Source organism: Tachyglossus aculeatus, chromosome 18 (genome assembly GCF_015852505.1).
Source record: "Tachyglossus aculeatus isolate mTacAcu1 chromosome 18, mTacAcu1.pri, whole genome shotgun sequence".
In the NCBI taxonomy this organism is placed as follows: domain Eukaryota; kingdom Metazoa; phylum Chordata; class Mammalia; order Monotremata; family Tachyglossidae; genus Tachyglossus; species Tachyglossus aculeatus.
Window position 1 is genome coordinate 8,980,203 of NC_052083.1, and position 18,024 is coordinate 8,998,226.

Genomic DNA, 18,024 nt, shown 5'->3' on the forward strand with positions numbered 1-18,024 from the left:
GCGATGGTCTCGGCGTCCTGGAGGGGGCGCGCGAGGGCCGGAACGTCGGTGCCGGGGAGTCGGGGTCCCGGCCGGCCGGAGTTCGGCGCCGCGCCGCCGGCGGTGCGCAGGCGCAGTGAGAACGCGCGCGCGCGCCCCCTGGCGGCCCCCGGCGGCCCCGTGGCGGTGGTGGGCCCCGCGCCCTCCCTCCCTCCCTCCGTCCCTCCCTCCGTCCGTGTCGGTGTGTCTGTCTGTGTGTCCGTCTGTCTGTGTCCGTCTGTGTGTCGGTTTCCCCCCGCCCGCCCCCGCCCCTCCCCGGGGCTCCCGGCGCGGCGATGTACGCCGTGTACAAGCAGGCGCACCCGCCGACGGGGGTGGAGTTCTCCATGTACTGCAACTTCTTCGGCAGCGCCGAGCGCAACCTGGTGGTGGCCGGGACCTCCCAGCTCTACGTCTACAGGCTCCACCACGCCGCCCCCGCCGCCGCCGAGGTCACCGGGGGAGGGAGAGGGGGGGGGGAGAGGGGGTTTGGGGAGAGAGGGGAAGGGGGTGGGGGGGAGAGAGGGAGTGGGGGGAGAGAAGGGGTGGAGGGGAGAGAGGGGGTAGAGAGGAGAGAAGGGGTGGGGGGAGAGAGGGGAAGGGGGTGGAGGGAGGAGAGAAGGGGTGGGGAAGAAGGTAGGGAGGAGAGAAGGGGTGGAGGGAGGGAAGGGGTGGGGGGAGAGGGGCTGGGGGAGAGGGTAGGAGGGAGAGAAGGAGTGGAGGGAGAGAGAGGAAGGGGGTTTAGGGAGGAGAGAAGGGGTGGAGGGAGGGGAGAGGGGGGTGGAGGGAAGGGAGGGGAAGGGGTGGAGGGAGAGGGGAAGGGGGAAGGAGGAGAGGAGAAGGGGGTAGGGAGGAGAAAAGGGGTGGGGGGAGAGGGGCTGGAGGGGGAGGGGGAAGAGGGTAGGAGGGAGAGAAGGGGTGGGGGGAGAGAAGGAGGGGGTGGGGGGAGAGAAGGAGTGGAGGGGGAGAGGAGAAGGGGGTTAGGGAGGAGAAAAGGGGTAGGGGGAGAGAGGGGAAGGGGCAGAGAGGAGAGGGAGTGGAGGGAGAGAAGGGGTGGAGGGAGGAGAGGGAAAGGGGTGGAGGGGGGACGGGGGTGGGGTGGAAGGGAGGTGGGGGTTGGGGAGAAGGGGGAGGGGGAGGGGGGTGGGTGAAGGGCTGAGGGGATGGCGCGGAATGGGGTGGGGCGTGGGGTAGTTGCCCATCAGTGTGGGTGAGTGAGTGCCATCAGGTGTGAGCACAGGGGTGAAGGTGTCAGCCCCCAGCCCCGACCCCGGGGAGATGGAGAGTTGGCCGGAGGGGTGGGTCTGAGAGGAGAGGCTTGGGGGAAGGAGCCGGCCACCTCCCCCCGCCCAGCCAAATCGGCTCCCACTGGGGCAGGGGAGAAGCGGGCAGAGCCCAGCTGTCGGGATCCCGGCGCCCCCGGGGCTCTTCCTCACCGATGGGCTTGGGCACGGCCTGTCAGTCAGGGCCAGTGCCACCAGGTGTGATTTGCGCCGAGCCCCTCTCCCCAGCCACTGGGCTGGAGGTTGGATCCCCTTTGGCCCCTGGCTGCCTCCAAGGGACGGGAACCGGCTCCAATTCCCACCTACGTATCCCCTCCCAGTTCATTCATTCAATCGTATTTATTGAGCGCTTACTGCGTGCAGAGCACTGTACTGAGTGCCTAGTACAGTGCTTTGTGCCCAGTAAGAGCTTAATAAATGGTCTACTGCTGCTGCTACTCCCACTCTGAAAGCTGGGATCAGCCTCCTGACTGAGACCCCTCTGGCCAGGCCGGGGCAGAGGGCTCCGAGATGCGTCCCGGGGAAGGAGGGAGGGAGGGGAGAATTTTCTCCTCTTGGCAACCTTGTCTTTTCTTCCCCAGTCAGCGACCAAGAGTGATAGGAATCCAGGTGAGGGGCCGGGGGCCCGTGGGGAGGGACGGGGGCGGGCAGGGCATGGTGGGGCTGGGCCCTGGGCTGAGCGATGGGACTGAGGGATCGCGAGCCTTCGGAGCCCTCCCCCCGACGCCCGGCACGGGGGCAGGGGAGCCGACGGGCAAGGGCCGACTCCCTGCTTCTCACTCCTCCCTCTTCCTCCTCTCCCCATAGATGGCAAGGCTCCCCGAGAGCACCGAGAGAAGCTGGAGCTGGTGGCTTCCTTCTCTTTCTTTGGCAACGTCATGTCCATGGCCAGCGTCCAGCTCGCCGGGGCCAAGCGCGATGCCCTGCTGCTCAGCTTCAAGGATGCCAAGGTGCCTGCCACGGTGGGAAGGGAAGAAGCCTCTAACGGCAACTGGAGGCCCACCCTGGAAGCCAGGTCGGGTGGGAGCGCCTACCCGTCGGCTAATACCGATTCCCCGTCGAGGGACAGAGCCCTGGGCCAGATATCTGGGGTCTCTGTTAGATGGCGGCCCAGGCTCTGCCCCCCACCAGGAGGGCCCAGGCTGGCAGACACCTGGATCCTCCTATTTTTGGACAGGTTTAGGGCGGGGACAACAGGCAGAAACTGAGGTGGGAGGGCAGAGTGATAAGGAAGTGGGGGAGGAGGTCGCCGAGGCGTGCGTGCGTGGTGGTCGGAGGCCTCAGAGGGCATCATCATCATCATCAATCGTATTTATTGAGCGCTTACTATGTGCAGAGCACTGTACTAAGCGCTTGGGAAGTACAAATTGGCAACACATAGAGACAGTCCCTACCCAACAGTGGGCTCACAGTCTAAAAGGGCAGAGCTCAGCCCCTGGGAAGAGTGGGCTGGGACTGACGGATAACCTCCGTTCCCTTGGCAGCTGTCTGTGGTGGAGTATGACCCCGGCACCCATGACCTGAAGACTCTCTCCCTGCATTATTTTGAGGAGCCAGAGCTGCGGGTGAGTCCCTATGCTGGCCCTTCCCTCACCCGCGCCGGCCCTGAGCCCCCCGACATTCGTTCCCCTCCGCACACACGTCCCTGTGTCGACGGGGGACTCCCGCACCTCCTCAGGCCCGTCCCCGGGGGTGGGCGGGGAGCCCAGGGTCCACGGGAAGGATTCAGTAGCCCCCAGCTCGCCGGCTCCCTGACGGTCTGTCCCGTCGCCCGCCGCAGGACGGGTTTGTCCAGAACGTGCACATCCCCCGGGTTCGGGTGGACCCTGACGGACGCTGCGCCGTGATGCTGATCTACGGGACCCGGCTCGTCGTGTTGCCCTTCCGCAGGGAGAGCCTGGCCGAGGAGCACGAGGGGCCCGTCGGGGAGGGGTACGTTGCGGGGGGGGAGGAGGAGAGGGCCGGCCCGGCCGAGGAGCAGCGGGGGCCTTGCGAGGGGGGCGGCGAGGGGGAGCCGAGAGGCCTACAGTTGGGGATCTCGCGGGTGGGAGGAAATTGAGGGAGAGGAGAAAAGTCCTGTGGGCCGGCGGGGAGGAGAGACCCCGCCACCTGTCACCTCCCCATCTTCCCGGGCCCCGTCCGCCCGGCCCCGACTGCCCAGTGACACCTCCACCCTGCCCCTGCTTTCCTCCTCCAGGCAGAAGTCGAGTTTTTTACCCAGCTACATCATCGACGTGCGGGCGTTGGATGAGAAACTGCTCAACATCATTGACCTTCAGTTCCTGCACGGCTATTACGAGCCCACCCTCCTGATCCTCTACGAGCCCAACCAGACCTGGCCTGGGTGCGGCCACCCCCCCCCCCCTCGTCCCTCCGTCCCCTCGTTGTCCACCCCTGCCTCGTTCTCACCCTTCCTGCCCCTTGAAGCCCAAGCCGGTCTGGCTCGGACTCTGTTTCCCCCTGGCCGCCCCCCGGTTAAGACCTTCCCCCTCCTTGCCTCTGTTGGCCCAGGCGGGTGGCCGTGCGGCAGGACACTTGCTCCATCGTGGCCATCTCGCTCAACATCCTGCAGAAGGTCCATCCGGTCATCTGGTCCCTCACCAGCCTGCCCTTCGACTGCACCCAGGCGCTGGCCGTGCCCAAGCCCATCGGTGAGGAGGAGCCCCGGGGGCGCCGGGATCCGACAGCTGGGCTCTGCCCGCTTCTCCCCTGCCCCAGTGGGAGCCGATTTGGCTGGGCGGGGGGAGGTGGCCGGCTCGTCCCCCCAAACCTCTCCTCTCAGACCCTCCCCCCGCCAACTCTCCATCTCTCCCCAGGCGGAGTGGTGATCTTCGCCGTGAACTCGCTGCTCTACCTGAACCAGAGCGTCCCCCCGTACGGCGTCTCCCTCAACAGCCTGACCGCCGGCACCACGGCCTTCCCCCTGCGTGAGCCCTGACGCGACCGAAGGCGGGGGCGGGCGGGCGCTGGGATGGGGGCGGGGGTCCGAGGAGGGCCTGGTGGGCTCGAGGATTGGGAGCGGGAGGTAGTTCACCGTAACCTTTGGGCCGTTGGGGTTTCCTGCCCGCTTCCAGTCAGACCGGGCTTGTCCCTCCATCCCACTGCCCTGGGCTTCTCTTCCCGTCCCGCCAGCTGTGCCCAGCTTGCCTCTATCTCTTGCCCCCTCGGCCTCCTTTTTACCCCCTTCAAAGCCTCTGTGTTCCCGGAGCGTGACCAGACCCCAGGCCCACCCCTGCCCTTCTGTCTTGGCTCCACTTCTTCTCCTTGCCTTCTCCCAGGTCTGCACGACGGGGTGAGGATCACGCTGGACTGTGCCCAGGCGGCCTTCATCTCCTATGACAAAATGGTCATCTCGCTCAAGGGCGGGGAGATGTGAGTATCCCGGGTCCTCCCCTGTCATTCCCCCGGTCCACAGTCCGTTCCTACTTGCCCGTGGTCCAGGTTCCCACCCCCAAAAGGCCCTCCTCCCCTGTCCGTCCCACACCCCTGGGGACCCCGTCCACTCCTCCCTCCCAGCCCCAGGGCCATCTTCTATGTTGCCTCAGGACCATCCTACAGAAAGACAAGGCCGAGGGCCCACCTCGGGCCCCAACGAACCCCAATGACACCAGCCCCTTTCACCGCCCTCTCTCCCTTCCTGTCTCACCCCCTCTCTCCCCAGCTACGTCCTGACCCTCATCACGGACGGCATGCGCAGCGTCCGGTCCTTCCACTTCGACAGGGCCGCCGCCAGCGTCCTCACCACCTGCGTGAGTGCCCTGCGGGCCCGGGGGGGGGCCGAGCGGGGGCCGGCTGGGTGAAGGGAAGGCCCGGGGGCGGCTAATGAGTTGGATCGGCCCCGCCGTCCCTTAGATGATCACCATGGAGCCCGGGTACCTGTTCTTGGGTTCCCGTCTCGGCAACTCGCTGCTGCTCAAGTACACGGAGAAGCTGCAGGAACCCCCCGCGGGCAGTGCCCGGGAGCCAGCCCGGGAATCCGGGGTGGACAAGCAGGTCAGTGGGGCCCCCGACTCCTCCAACCCCGGAGCCCTAGCCCGGCCGGGCCCCCGTCTTTCCCCTCCCCGCACCCATCCCCCCGTTTTCCCGCCCGCTTTCCCTCCCGCTTTGAGTGGACGGCCGGGCCATCTCGGGGGCCCCGATGCCTGTCCAGTGAAAGAGCTGCAGCGGTTCAGCTCAGCCCATATCCGGGCTCACTTCTGGGCCAGCGGTCCCCCAGTCTCCGACCTCGTTCCCTTCAGTCCCAGCGCCCAAAATAGATGTGCCTGGAGGGCGGGGAGGATTAGAACCCAGGCCCCACTCAGCCAGGTTGGAGTCTGTACTGACCCGATCTGGCCGCACAGACGCAGGAACGCGGGCCCGGCAGCCAGCTGGCCGTCCCCAGTCAGACTTGGAGGCCTGGAGCCCGGGCCGGGAGTGACGGGGAAGGAAGGCATCTGGGCTCGGGTTGGGGGAGCGGGACCAAGTCAAGGCTGCTTCTGGCCCCGCCACGACCCCTCCCCTCTCTGTGTCCCCAGGAGGAGCCCCCTGTCAAGAAGAAGCGCGTAGAGCAAGCACTTGGCTGGGCGGGTAGGAGCCGGGCCCCGCCGGAGGGGTCGGGGGTGGCGGCAGGTTAACGGGGGGCTGGGGGGGGGGGGGGGTGCGGTCGGAGCCCGGGGCGGGCCTGAGCCGGAGGGGCCTGGGTTCCAGGGGGAAAGTCGGCCGCGCAGGACGAGGTGGACGAGATCGAGGTGTACGGCAGCGAGGCCCAGTCCGGCACCCAGCTGGCCACCTACTCCTTCGAGGTGAGGGCCACGGACACTCCTCTGCCCTTTTATCCCCCTCCTTCCCGTTCCCTCCCCGGGGTCCCAGCGGACGCCACTGCATCCGGTTCCCCTTCCCCGCCCCTGCCCTCCCAGTTCCCAGGCCTGCCGTGCCTCCTCCCCCAAAATTCCCTCGTCCACCCATCCGTTAGTCAACCGATCCCGTTTATCGAGGCCTCATCGTGCGCAGGGCACTGTACTGAGCGAATGGGAAAGTACAACACGATAGAGTTGGAAGACCCCATCCCTGCCCACCGTGAGCTTACAGTTTATAGGGGGATTGTCTCCGGGGGGACCGAGCAGGACTCGGTGCTTATCAGAATGTACGGTTAACGACCCGGTCTGAATTCTCCGACGACCCACCCGGGTCCACTCCCCCTCCACTCAGGTGTGCGACAGTATCCTGAACATCGGTCCCTGTGCCAACGCTGCCATGGGGGAGCCGGCCTTCCTGTCCGAGGAGGTAGGTGGCCCTCGGGGGCACCGGAGGCCTGATAGAGCTGGAGATGGGGCAGGCCTTGGTGGTCCGAGGAGGGAGCCGCTCACCGAACGTCCCCTCCCCGCCTTCCCCTCTCGCCCGGCAGTTCCAGAACAGCCCCGAGCCTGACCTGGAGATTGTGGTTTGCTCGGGCTACGGAAAGAACGGGGCACTGTCCGTCCTGCAGGTGAGGCTGGCGGCTGGCGGGGCCGCGCAGACCGCGGGTGGGGCTGGGGCTTTCCGTGCTGCCAGGGGTGCGGGGTGGGGATGGGGGCCGGGGTAGCTAGGAGGCAATATCGGGGAGTCGTTCGGGGGGCCAAGGTCTCCCCACGGACTGGGGAGCCCGGGGAAGGGAGTGAGGGGCCGGGAGGCGTGGGGTGGGAACTAAGGTGGAGGAGATGGGAAAGAGCTCTGGGCGAGGACCAATCGGTGGTATTTATTGAGTGCTTATTGCGGACAGAGTGCTGTGATGATAAGCACTTGGGAGGATACGATGCAAAAAAAATCAATAGACAGTCCCTGCTCACAAGAAGCTTACGGTCTAAAGGGAGAGACGGCCATTAAAATGAATTGTGGATGTACATATACGTGTATATGTTGCCAACTTGGACTTCCCAAGCGCTTAGTACAGTGCTCTGCACACAGTAAGCGCTCAATAAATACGATTGATTGATTGATAAGTGCTGTGGGACTGAGGAGAGGGTTAATGTCAAGGGCCTACGAAGCCCCCCTTTCCCTCTGCTGCTCCTCCCCTCCCCATCGCCCCGATTCGCTCCTTCTGCTCTAACCCTCTCCCCACTCCACTGCACTTGTGTATATATGTACATGTTTATCACCCTATGTATTTTATTAATGGTGTGTGTGTATAGTTCTGTTTACATATATTGATGCTAGTTTACTTTTGTTGTCTGTCTCCCCCCTTCTAGACTGTGAGCCTGTTGTTGGGCAGGAATTATCCCTATATGGTGCTGAATCGAACTTTCCAAGCGCTTAGTACGGTGCTCCTGCGCACAGTAAGCAGTCAATAAATATGATTGAATGAGCAAATGAATGCAGGTCCAAGTCCGCGGGCAGTGCAGGAGGGAGAAGGAGTTAGGGGAAAGAGGGGTTAATTGAGGAAGGTCTCCTGGGGAAGATGTGATTTGAATAATCAATCAATCAATCAATCGTATTTATTGAGCGCTTACTGTGTGCAGAGCACTGTACTAAGCGCTTGGGAAGTACAAGTTGGCAACATATAGAGACAGTCCCTACCCAACAGTGGGCTCACAGTCTAAAAGGGGGAGACAGAGAACAAAACCAAACATACTAACAAAATAAAATAAAAAGAATAGGTATGTACAAGTAATGAATAAGGCTTTGAAGGTGGGGAGAAGGGTGCTCTGGCATATATGGAAGGGGAGGAAAGTGTAAGCTAGAAGGAGGATATGGGAAAGGGCTCGGTGGTGAGATAGATGAGAGCAAGTCACCTCGCTTCTCGGTGCCTCGGTTCCCTCGTCTGTAAAATGGGGATTAAGACCGTGAGCCCCATATGGGACGGGGACTGGGTCCAGCCCGATTGGCTTGTATCACCCCAGTGCTTAGAACAGCGCCTGGCACATAGCAAGCGCTTCACAAATGCCACAGTGGTTATTATCGCGAAGGTCGTGGCGGGGAGGGTATGCCATAGGTCTGGTGCTGGTGCCCCAGTAGCCGTCTTGGCCCCAGGGGCCCCCCACTGCCATCGGCACGCGGTCCTCCAAAGCCCAGCAATGCCTTAGGAAAGCCCCGCTCCAGCCCGCCTCGCTCACCCTGAGGAGAACCGGCCAGGGCGCAGTCTGGGGATGGAGTCCAGTCCCGGGGGGATGGAGATGGTGGCCTGGCTGAGCCTTCCTCCTCCTCCTCCTTCTCCTCCTTCTCGCCCCTCCCGACCCGGCTCCCTCACGCTGCAGAAGAGCATCCGACCGCAAGTGGTGACGACCTTTGAGCTGCCCGGCTGCTACGACATGTGGACGGTCATCGCACCTGTGCGCAAGGAGGAGGTCAGGGCCCTTCACTCGGTCGTATTTATTGAGCACTTAGTGCGTGCAGAGCACTGTACTAAGTGCTTCCCTGTCCCGCCTCCCCTCCACCCCAGTGTCCCCTCCAGAGCCTCCCTCCTCCTCTCCTTCTCCCTCCTACCACCCTTTTTCCTTCCCTCTCCCCCCTCCAGAACATATCTTTCTCTCTCTCCCTCTCTCCACCCCTCTCTCCTTCCCTCCCCTCCTTCCTCCTTGGGGTCCCAGGTCCAAGCAGCGTGGCTCAGTGGAAAGAGCCCGGGCTTTGGAGTCAGAGGTCATGGGTTCAAATCCCGGCTCCACCAACTGAAAGCCGTGTGACTTTGGGCAAGTCACTTAACTCCTCGGGGCCTCAGTTCCCTCATCTGGAAAATGGGGATTAAAACCGTGAGCCCCCCGTGGGACAACCTGATCACCTTGTAACCTCCCCAGCGCTTAGAACAGTGCTTTGCACATAGTAAGCACTTAACGAATACCGTTATTATTATTATTATTAGGGAGCCCCTTGGCATCTCTTGGAAAGATGAGAGTTGTCTCCCTACTCTCCATTTCCCTTCTGTTTTTTCCATCGTTCTCCTCTTCCCACTCCCTTTCTTTTTCCTTCCCCTACCCGTGTAGCTCCACCATCTCCCTTATCCCTTCTTCCTGTCCCCCATCCTTCCTCCTTTTTCCCAACCCAGTCAGGCCTTCATTTCTCTTATCTGGTCCCATCTCCCCGGTCTCTGTCCCCAGGGTGATAGCCCCAAGGGGGAAGGAGCTGAGAGTGAACCCCCCCCACCCGAACCAGAAGATGATGGGAAGAGACACGGCTTTCTGATCCTGAGCCGGGAAGACTCTACCATGGTGAGGGCGCGGGTTTGGAAGGAATTGACGGGAGGTGGAGTGGGGTGGCCCATCACTACTGCTCCCCAGTTTGGACCCCGCTGCCGTGCGGGGCGGAGTGTTTGGGCCTGGGGGTTTGGGAGCTTTAAACCCTCCCCTCCTCGTGTCTGTCGTCCAGATCTTGCAGACGGGGCAGGAGATAATGGAGCTGGACACAAGCGGCTTCGCCACCCAGGGCCCCACCGTCTACGCCGGCAACATCGGCGACGACCGCTACATCGTGCAGGTCTCGCCCCTCGGCCTGCGCCTGCTGGAAGGAGGTGGGGCCCCCCCCGTCGGGTGCTGGGGTGTTGGGGGTAGACGGGCGGGGGGCCGCAGGGTCGCCCCGTCCGTTTCCCACTGCGGGGTCATGAGGGCTGAGGCTGGGGAGACCCCCGCCAAGGCCAAACCTTTTCCGTGTCGCCTGATTGGGCCCCCCAGCTGACCTCCAGGGACCCCTTTGGTCTTCCTGGGGCTGATGCCGTGTGCCTTCCCAGCATCCCCTGGGGTCTGGGGCCTCAGGTTCCATGGAGGCAATTCATTCATTCATTCAATCGTATTTATTGAGCGCTTACTGTGTGCACTGTACTAAGCGCTTGGGAAGTACAAGTTGGCAACATGTAGAGACGGTCCCTACCCAACAACGGGCTTACAGTCTAGAAGGAGGAGCCACAACAAAACAAAACATACTAACATATCAATCAATCAATCGTATTTATTGAGCGCTTACTGTGTGCAGAGCACTGTACTAAGCGCTCGGGAAGTACAAGTTGGCAAAATGTAGAGACGGTCCCTACCCAACAACGGGCTCAGAGTCTAGAAGGGGGAGACAGACAACAAAACAAAGCATATTAACATATCACCTGTATATATGTATATCACCTGTATATATGTGTATATGTACGGATTTATTACTCTTATTTGTACATATTTATTCTATTTATTTTACTTCGTTACTATGTTTTGTTTTGTTGTCTGTCTCCCCCTCCTAGACTGTGAGCCCGCTGTTGGGTAGGGACCGCCTCTATATGTTGCCAACTTGGACTTCCCAAGCGCTTAGTCCAGTGCTCTGCACACAGTAAGCGCTCAATAAATACGATCGAGTGAATGAATGAATATTAACAAAATTAAATAAATGGGATAGTAAATATGTATAAATAGAATGGGCCCACAGCTCCTCCCTATCCCCACTAGACCCGGCTTCCAGGCGGCCGGGAGCCGGCGCTGAGCTCGGGAGGCACTGGGGAGAGAGGCCGGGTTCCGCGAGGCTTTGGGAAGCCTGGGAGGATGGGCGACCGATGTCAGTGGCGTTTTCTGTCCCCCACCCCCAGTGAACCAGTTGCATTTCATCCCCGTGGACCTGGGCTCCCCCATCGTGCAGTGTGCCGTGGCCGACCCCTACGTGGTCATCATGAGCGCCGAGGGCCACGTCACCATGTTCCTGCTCAAGAGCGACTCGTACGGCGGCCGGACCCACCGCCTGGCCCTGCATAAGCCCCCGCTGCACTCCCAGTCGAAGGTGATCGCTCTGTGCGTGTACCGGGACGTGAGCGGCATGTTCACCACCGAGAGCCGAGCCTCCGGCCCCCGCGACGACCCCAACCTGCGTGGCCAGAGCGAGGCGGAGCCCCTGCTGCAGGAACTCAGGTGTCGCCGACCCTCCGGGGCCGGGGAGAGGGGGATCGGAGCGGGCGGGAGAGGGGGCCGGCCTGCGGGCTGGGGAAAAGCAACCGGGGAACGGGCCGGAGACCGGGGAGTGACGAGAGGGAGGTCGAGGGGTGAGGGAGAAGGCGAGGAGCTTAGAACGCAGTAAGCGCTCAATAAATAAAAGTGGTGGATTGAGAGGAGGGAAGTGGCCGGAGTAGGAAACCGTTGCCACCGCGACATTGGCAGAAGGGGTGGATGTGGTCTCGGGTGAACCGGCCCGTCCACGCGCTGCGGACCGTCGCCGTAACACCTGTTAGCATGTACATCTTCTAGACTGCGAGCCCACTGTTGGGTAGGGACCGTCTCTATATGTTGCCAACTTGTACTTCCCAAGCGCTTAGTACAGTGCTCTGCACACAGTGAGCGCTCAGTAGATACGATGGAATGAATGTTAAGCGCTTACTGGGTGGAAAACACTCGGCACCGCCCTAGGGTGAGTGGCGGACGTCATCACAGGGCTCCAGGCTAAGTGGAGAAGGAACACCGCTAGCGAATAAAATACAAATACGATGAAACAAGTTCAGATTAACAGGCGGCCCGTGGACCCATTATATAGGCCTGGGACAGGACACCTCTCAGTCAGTCAGTCAGTCGTATTTATTGAGCGCTTACTCCGTGCAGAGCACTGTACTGAGCGCTTGGGAGAGGACACTTTAACAATGTAACAGAGACGTTCCCTGCCCACTGTGAGCTGGCGGCGGCCCCGGGGCTGTTGTTACAGTTGCGCGGGCGCGCGGTGCTCCCCGTGACGTCGGGCGGTGGGGAGGGAGGCTGCCCCCGGCAGTTGGCACCGGCCCTGAGGGGCAGCCGGGCTCTCCTGCCCACCAACTCGTGGGTAGTGCCCGGTCACTGAGCCCCAGCGAGGCCTCGGGACTGAACCGGCCTCGGTCCTTCCCCCCATCCCAACTGGGTGTGGGGCTCCAAGGGAGTCCAGGACAGCGGGGCTGCGGCCCAAAGCCCCCGGTGACCCGCCGGGGCGGACTGGTGGCGGAGCCCGCGGGCTAGGGTACGCGTGGGGCGCGCCCACCCATCCGTGACCTCCCCGCCCGTTCCTCCAGCCACACAGTGGACGACGAGGAGGAGATGCTGTACGGCGACTCCAGCTCCCTGTTCAGCCCGAGCCGCGACGAGCCGCGCCGCAGCAGCCTGCCCCCCGCCGACCGCGATGCCCCCCAGTATCGGGCGGAGCCCACCCACTGGTGCCTTTTGGCGCGCGATAACGGAGCCATGGAGGTACCAGCCGACTCCCTCCGTCCGGCCCGGCCTCTCCCGATGCCCTCTCCCCATCTCATCCCGTCGTTCCCACCCTCTCCCTCAGATCTACCAGCTCCCCGAGTGGCGCCTGGTTTTCCTGGTCAAAAACTTCCCCATGGGGCAGCGGGTGTTGGTGGACAGCTCCTTCGGGCAGCCCGCCGCCTCCGCCGCCCAGGCCGAGGCCAAGAAGGAGGAGCCAGCCCGCCAAGGCGAGCTGCCGCTGGTCAAGGAGGTGCTGCTGGTCGCCCTGGGCAACCGTCAGACTCGCCCCTACCTGCTGGTGAGGGGGCCGGGGCAGAGGGGGCCGGGGAGGGGCGGCAGGCGGGGCCCGAGCCAAGTCTCCCCACCCCGTCCCCCGCCCGCCCCAGGTTCACGTGGACCAGGAGCTGCTCATCTACGAGGCCTTCGCCCACGACTCGCAGCTCGGCCAGAGCAACCTCAAAGTGCGGTTCAAGAAGGTACCGGACCCCCCGCCCCCGCCCCCTGACCGGCCGAGCCCCGCTGTCCGGGCTCGCCCCACCCAGCCCCGCTCTCCCCGCAGGTCCCCCACAACATCAACTTCCGGGAGAAGAAACCGAAGCCGTCCAAGAAGAAGCCGGAGAGCGGCGGGGGCGAGGAGGGAGCCGGGCCCCGGGGCCGGGTGGCCCGGTTCCGTTACTTTGAGGACATCTACGGCTACTCGGGGGTCAGCGGGGGCCCCGGGGGGAGGCCGGGGTCAAGGCTGGCAGGGGTCTAGAGGGCTGGGGGCCGGAGCCAGAGGCGGGCCCGCGGAAGGGGCCGAGCCGGCCGATCCCTCCCCCTGCCAGGTGTTCATCTGCGGGCCCTCCCCGCACTGGCTCCTGGTCACCGCGCGAGGGGCCCTGCGGCTGCACCCCATGACGATCGACGGCCTCATCGACTCCTTCGCCCCCTTCCACAACGTCAACTGCCCCAAGGGCTTCCTCTACTTCAACAGACAGGTACGGCGACCGCCCGGCCTCCCCTCCCGGCGCCGGGAGGGGAGGGGGAGTCCTCGGCTTCCTCAGGGACGGGTGGGCCCGGAGGAGGGGAACCGAACCGGGCCGGGGGTGCCCGAGGGCCGACGTCGGTGAGGCCACGCTTGGACGCGTGCGTGTGTTGGGGGTGCCGACCCCCCATCTCCCGGCTCCCATGTTTGGCTGAGGCTCCTCACCCCGTGCCCGCAGGGAGAGCTGCGGATCAGCGTCCTGCCGGCCTATCTCTCCTACGACGCCCCGTGGCCCGTCCGCAAGATCCCACTGCGCTGCACTGCCCATTACGTGGCCTATCACGTCGAATCGAAGGTCAGAGCCCCAACCTCCTGCACCCTGGGCCCACCCCCAACCCCAGTCCGGGCCTGGTTTGGCTCCCCTCTGCCCCCTGATTGGAGATACTGCCAGAAAGCGCTCAGTAAAGCGCTCAGTAAATACGATGGAATGAGTGAAAGGCGCCCAGCCCGGACTGGAAGAAGCCCACTTGTGGGGATGAGCCTTGGATTCTCCAGACTACACTTCCCAGTAGCCCACGGGACAGCAGCGGGATCCTACCGCTTCCCATCTGGTCCCTTAAGCGCTTAGTACAGTGCTCTGCACACCGTAAGCGCTCAATAAATACGATTGAATGAGTGAATGGTCCCGCCCCAACCTGGGCCGGCAGGAGCATCATTTCGGCGCAGACCCTGCTGGAGGGTTTCCTCCCCCAAGTCCCTCCCTAAAGCCATAGGCTCCCCCCCGCTCCACCGAAATGTGGGACCCCAGAGCAGAGATCCCGAACTCCTGCCCCGTCCCAGGTGTATGTCGTGGCCACCAGCTCCAACACGCTGTGCACCCGGATCCCGCGCATGACGGGCGAGGAGAAGGAGTTTGAAGCCATCGAGAGGGGTGAGTGTGGCCACCCCCAGGCCCCGGGTGCAGGGGGGACGGGGGCGCGGGACGGGTCCGAGGACCCCGCCTTCCAGATAGACTGGATCGAGTCGAATGGAATGGAGCAGGGGGGATAGGGAAAGGGGTCCCGGGAAAACGTGGAGGTGGCAGTTTGGAGCCCAGGGAAGCGGTTTTGGGTGGAAGGGGAGGAGGGGGGCTAGTGGGGAAGGCCCTCTCCAGCTGGAGAGCAAGTCTAAGGAGGATGGGGGGGACAGGCCGAGCGGTGTTGGCAGGCGAGAGCCAGGTGTCCAGCTTCCCCCGCCTCACCTGCTAACCCCTGCGCCCTGGGGGGCCGTGGTGAGTAGGAGGCGAGAAGCAGCGTGGCTCAGTGGAAAGAGCACGGGCTTTGGAGTCGGAGGGCATTTGTTCTAATCCCGGCTCCGCCAGTTGTCAGCTGTGTGACTTTGGGCAAGTCACTTCACTTCTCTGGGCCTCAGTTCCCTCATCTGTAAAACGGGGATGAAGACTGTGAGCCCCCCGTGGGACAACCTGATCACCTTGTCACCTCCCCAGCGCTTAGAACAGTGCTTTGCACATAGCGCTTAATAAATGCCACCATTATTATTATTATTAGGAGGGCCCTGGGGAGAGGGGGCATGGTGTCCGTTTCTCTGTCCCCCTGCCCCTTCTCCTCTCACCTCCCTCATCACTCCCCAGATGAGCGCTACATCCACCCACTGCAGGAGGCTTTCTCCATCCAGCTCATCTCCCCCGTGAGCTGGGAGGCCATTCCCAACGCCAGGTAGGACGCCAGCCTCCATTCCTCTCTGCCTTGTCCTCCCAACCTCCTTCCTCCTGTCAAACCAAGGACCGAACCCCTCTCTTGGAAATCAGGGCTCGGCCAACGGCGGCAGCGGCTCTGGCCCGGCCCGCCCCGGGGCTCTGCCGTCTGCCCCGTTCGAGGGGTGGGCCTGCGGTCGGCCACCCGCCCTCAAGGCTTCTCTCCCCACCCCCTCGCCGCCCTCCAGGATCGAGCTGGAGGAATGGGAGCACGTGACGTGCATGAAGACGGTTTCCCTGCGCAGCGAGGAGACCGTGTCCGGCCTCAAGGGCTACGTGGCGGCCGGGACCTGCCTCATGCAGGGGGAGGAAGTCACGTGCCGGGGACGGGTACGGCCCGCGGGCGGTTTCCCGGGACAAGGATAACCCGGGGAAGCGGCGTAGTGGGTGGGTAGGGCGCAGGGGCTGCCGCGGACGAGCGGAGGCGGGGGGACCGCTCCAGGCAGGGCCCGTGGCGGGGGCTTGGGCCGGAAGGGAGAAGTGAGTCCCCTCTGTGCTTCCAGATCCTCATCATGGATGTGATCGAGGTGGTGCCAGAGCCGGGGCAGCCCCTCACCAAGAACAAGTTCAAGGTTCTCTACGAAAAGGAACAGAAGGGCCCCGTGACGGCGCTGTGCCACTGCAATGGCTACCTAGTGTCGGCCATCGGACAGAAGGTGAGGACCGCGTGCCGCCCGCCCGAGCCTCGGGTCAGAGCGAGGAGCTGAAGTCTTTTATCCTCTCCCAAGCACTCAGTCTAGCACTGTGCCCCTTTTAGGTGCTCAGTAAATAGTAGCGATTGGTTGGTTGGCACACCCACACAGCATGGTAGATGCTGGAGGGCCGATTCAGGCGTGGGCAGGCGGTTAGACATCCAGACCAAGAGGTGCCCTAACGCCCCGGATTTTTCCATGACGGTCCTGGGGTTTCCTAACACTGCGCCTGGCTCCGCTCCCCTAGATTTTCCTGTGGTCGCTACGTGCCAGCGAGCTTACGGGCATGGCCTTCATCGACACGCAGCTCTACATCCACCAGATGATCAGCGTGAAGAACTTCATCCTGGCAGCGGACGTCATGAAGAGCATCTCGCTGCTGCGCTACCAGGAGGAGAGCAAGACGCTGAGCCTCGTCAGCCGAGTGAGGACGGGGCCGGCCTTGGGTCGGGGGGCACCGAGCTGGCCATCTGCCTTGGCCTTCTGCGGGATCAACCCGCTCAAGACTGGGCCCCCGAGCTCCAGACCCCGTAAGGGTGTAGGACGTTGCGGGGGGCCGGACAGGGCGGGAACGAGCCCCTCAGTCCCGGCCCTCTGGTGATTCCCCAGGATGCCAAGCCCTTGGAGGTTTACAGCGTGGACTTCATGGTGGACAACGCCCAGCTCGGCTTCCTGGGTCAGTGAGAGGGCCTCCCCCTCTAGGGCTCGGGCAGCACACGGGGGCGGCGGAAACTTAAGTTGCGGATTTGTACTTCCCAAGCGCTCAGTCCAGTGCTCTGCACACAGTAAGCGCTCGATAAATATGATCGAATGAAAGATCCTGACCCGTGCTCCTTTCGCCCCCCGCAACAGTGTCTGACCGGGACCGCAATCTCATGGTTTACATGTACCTGCCTGAAGGTAAGAACCAGGATGACCCCGGCAGGGAGCGGGGCTGGGATCCCGTCGTCCCGGGCCTCCGCCTGATTCCCGGGGCAGGGGTGGGTGAGAGGGGGAGGAGGAGGAGCGGCTGGGTGGGACGGTCTCCGAAGGCGGGACTCTCCAGTGTCCCGGGTCCTTCCCCTCCCAGCCAAGGAGAGTTTTGGGGGAATGCGGCTGCTACGGCGGGCGGACTTCCACGTTGGGGCCCACGTCAACGCTTTCTGGCGGACGCCCTGCCGCGGGGCGGCAGAAGGACCCAGCAAAAAGTCCATCGTCTGGGAGAACAAGCACATCACCTGGTTTGGTACGGGGGCCAAAAGGGCTGGGCTTGGTGGGGTTGGGGGTGGATACTGTTGGGTAGGGACTGTCTCAAAATGTTGCCAATTTGCACTTCCCAAGTGCTTAGTACAGTGCTCTGCACATAGTAAGTGCTCAATAAATAGATGATTAAATACGATTGATGATGATGATGATGATGCCACTTGCTCTTTGGGAGCTGAAGCTCTGCTGACCTCTCTCCCCCCCCGCAGCCACCTTGGACGGGGGCATCGGACTGCTGCTGCCCATGCAGGAGAAGACGTACCGGCGCCTGCTCATGCTGCAGAACGCGCTGACCACGATGCTGCCCCACCACGCCGGCCTAAACCCCCGTGCCTTCCGGTCAGTGGCACGGCCCCGGGGCGGGTCCCCCCCCCCCACCGGCGGGTCCCGGGTCCCCCGGCGGCCTGACCGCCGCGCGTCCCTCGTCCCCAGGCTGCTGCACATGGACCGGCGGACCCTGCAGAACGCAGTGCGCAACATCTTGGACGGGGAACTGCTCAACCGCTACCTCTACCTGAGCACCATGGAACGGGCCGAGCTGGCCAAGAAGATCGGCACCACGCCCGACATCGTGAGCCTTTTGGCCCAGGGTGGACCCGGGTGGGGCTTCGGGGGCTCTTACCTCCCCCCTAACTTGCCTTTCTTCTTCGCCCCCAGATCCTGGACGACTTGCTGGAGATCGACCGTGTCACGGCTCACTTCTAATTGGGGTATCTGCCCCCAAGCCCCCCCCTCCCTTTTTTTGTACTGAACTGGTTCCTTAAGTTGTTTAAAAAAAATACAGAAATGGTCAAAACTGTGTTTGGGGGTGATTGGGGGTGGAGCCTGGCCAGCGAGGCTCAGTGGAAAGAGCCCGGGCTTTGGAGTCAGAGGTCATGGGTTCAAATCCCGGCCCGGCCAATTGTCAGCTGTGTGACTTTGGGCAAGTCACAGTTCCCTCATCTGTAAAATGGGG

The 18,024-nt window shown here is 63.1% G+C and overlaps 1 protein-coding gene across 3 annotated transcripts; it reads left to right on the top strand.

Annotated features, from left to right (window-relative positions):
- Positions 1–314: 314 nt before the first annotated feature.
- Positions 315–17,854, top strand: CPSF1 (cleavage and polyadenylation specific factor 1). 3 transcript variants are annotated; one of them, XM_038760450.1, is made up of 36 exons: positions 315–470; positions 1,883–1,910; positions 2,109–2,251; positions 2,786–2,866; positions 3,082–3,233; positions 3,499–3,645; positions 3,813–3,952; positions 4,118–4,228; positions 4,580–4,673; positions 4,963–5,050; positions 5,154–5,302; positions 5,812–5,867; positions 5,988–6,082; positions 6,489–6,563; positions 6,685–6,765; positions 8,510–8,599; positions 9,347–9,457; positions 9,615–9,756; positions 10,807–11,122; positions 12,241–12,415; positions 12,501–12,716; positions 12,805–12,894; positions 12,978–13,121; positions 13,243–13,395; positions 13,621–13,737; positions 14,223–14,313; positions 15,013–15,097; positions 15,324–15,465; positions 15,639–15,791; positions 16,075–16,251; positions 16,437–16,503; positions 16,680–16,727; positions 16,897–17,052; positions 17,279–17,408; positions 17,502–17,640; positions 17,727–17,854. In XM_038760450.1, exons 1-36 carry the CDS (start codon positions 315–317, stop codon positions 17,772–17,774), a joined length of 4,386 nt encoding a protein of 1,461 aa, XP_038616378.1. In that variant the 3' UTR covers positions 17,775–17,854. The 3 variants fall into 3 exon arrangements, with proteins under 3 accessions (XP_038616378.1, XP_038616379.1, XP_038616380.1); XM_038760451.1 differs by having other exon boundaries at positions 5,154–5,294; positions 5,816–5,867; XM_038760452.1 differs by lacking the exons at positions 315–470; positions 1,883–1,910; positions 2,109–2,251 and adding an exon at positions 2,252–2,316.
- The last annotated feature ends 170 nt before the right edge of the window (positions 17,855–18,024 follow it).

What these genes read in the sequence shown, in the direction of transcription:
- CPSF1 (XM_038760450.1), top strand. Translation starts at nt 315, where the DNA reads ATGTACGCCGTGTACAAGCAGGCGCACCCGCCGACGGGGGTGGAGTTC. An exon ending in CAAGAGTGATAGGAATCCAG is followed by an intron (nt 1,911 to 2,108) that starts GTGAGGGGCCGG and finishes CTCTCCCCATAG; the next exon opens with ATGGCAAGGCTCCCCGAGAG. An exon ending in ACATCTACGGCTACTCGGGG is followed by an intron (nt 13,122 to 13,242) that starts GTCAGCGGGGGC and finishes TCCCCCTGCCAG; the next exon opens with GTGTTCATCTGCGGGCCCTC.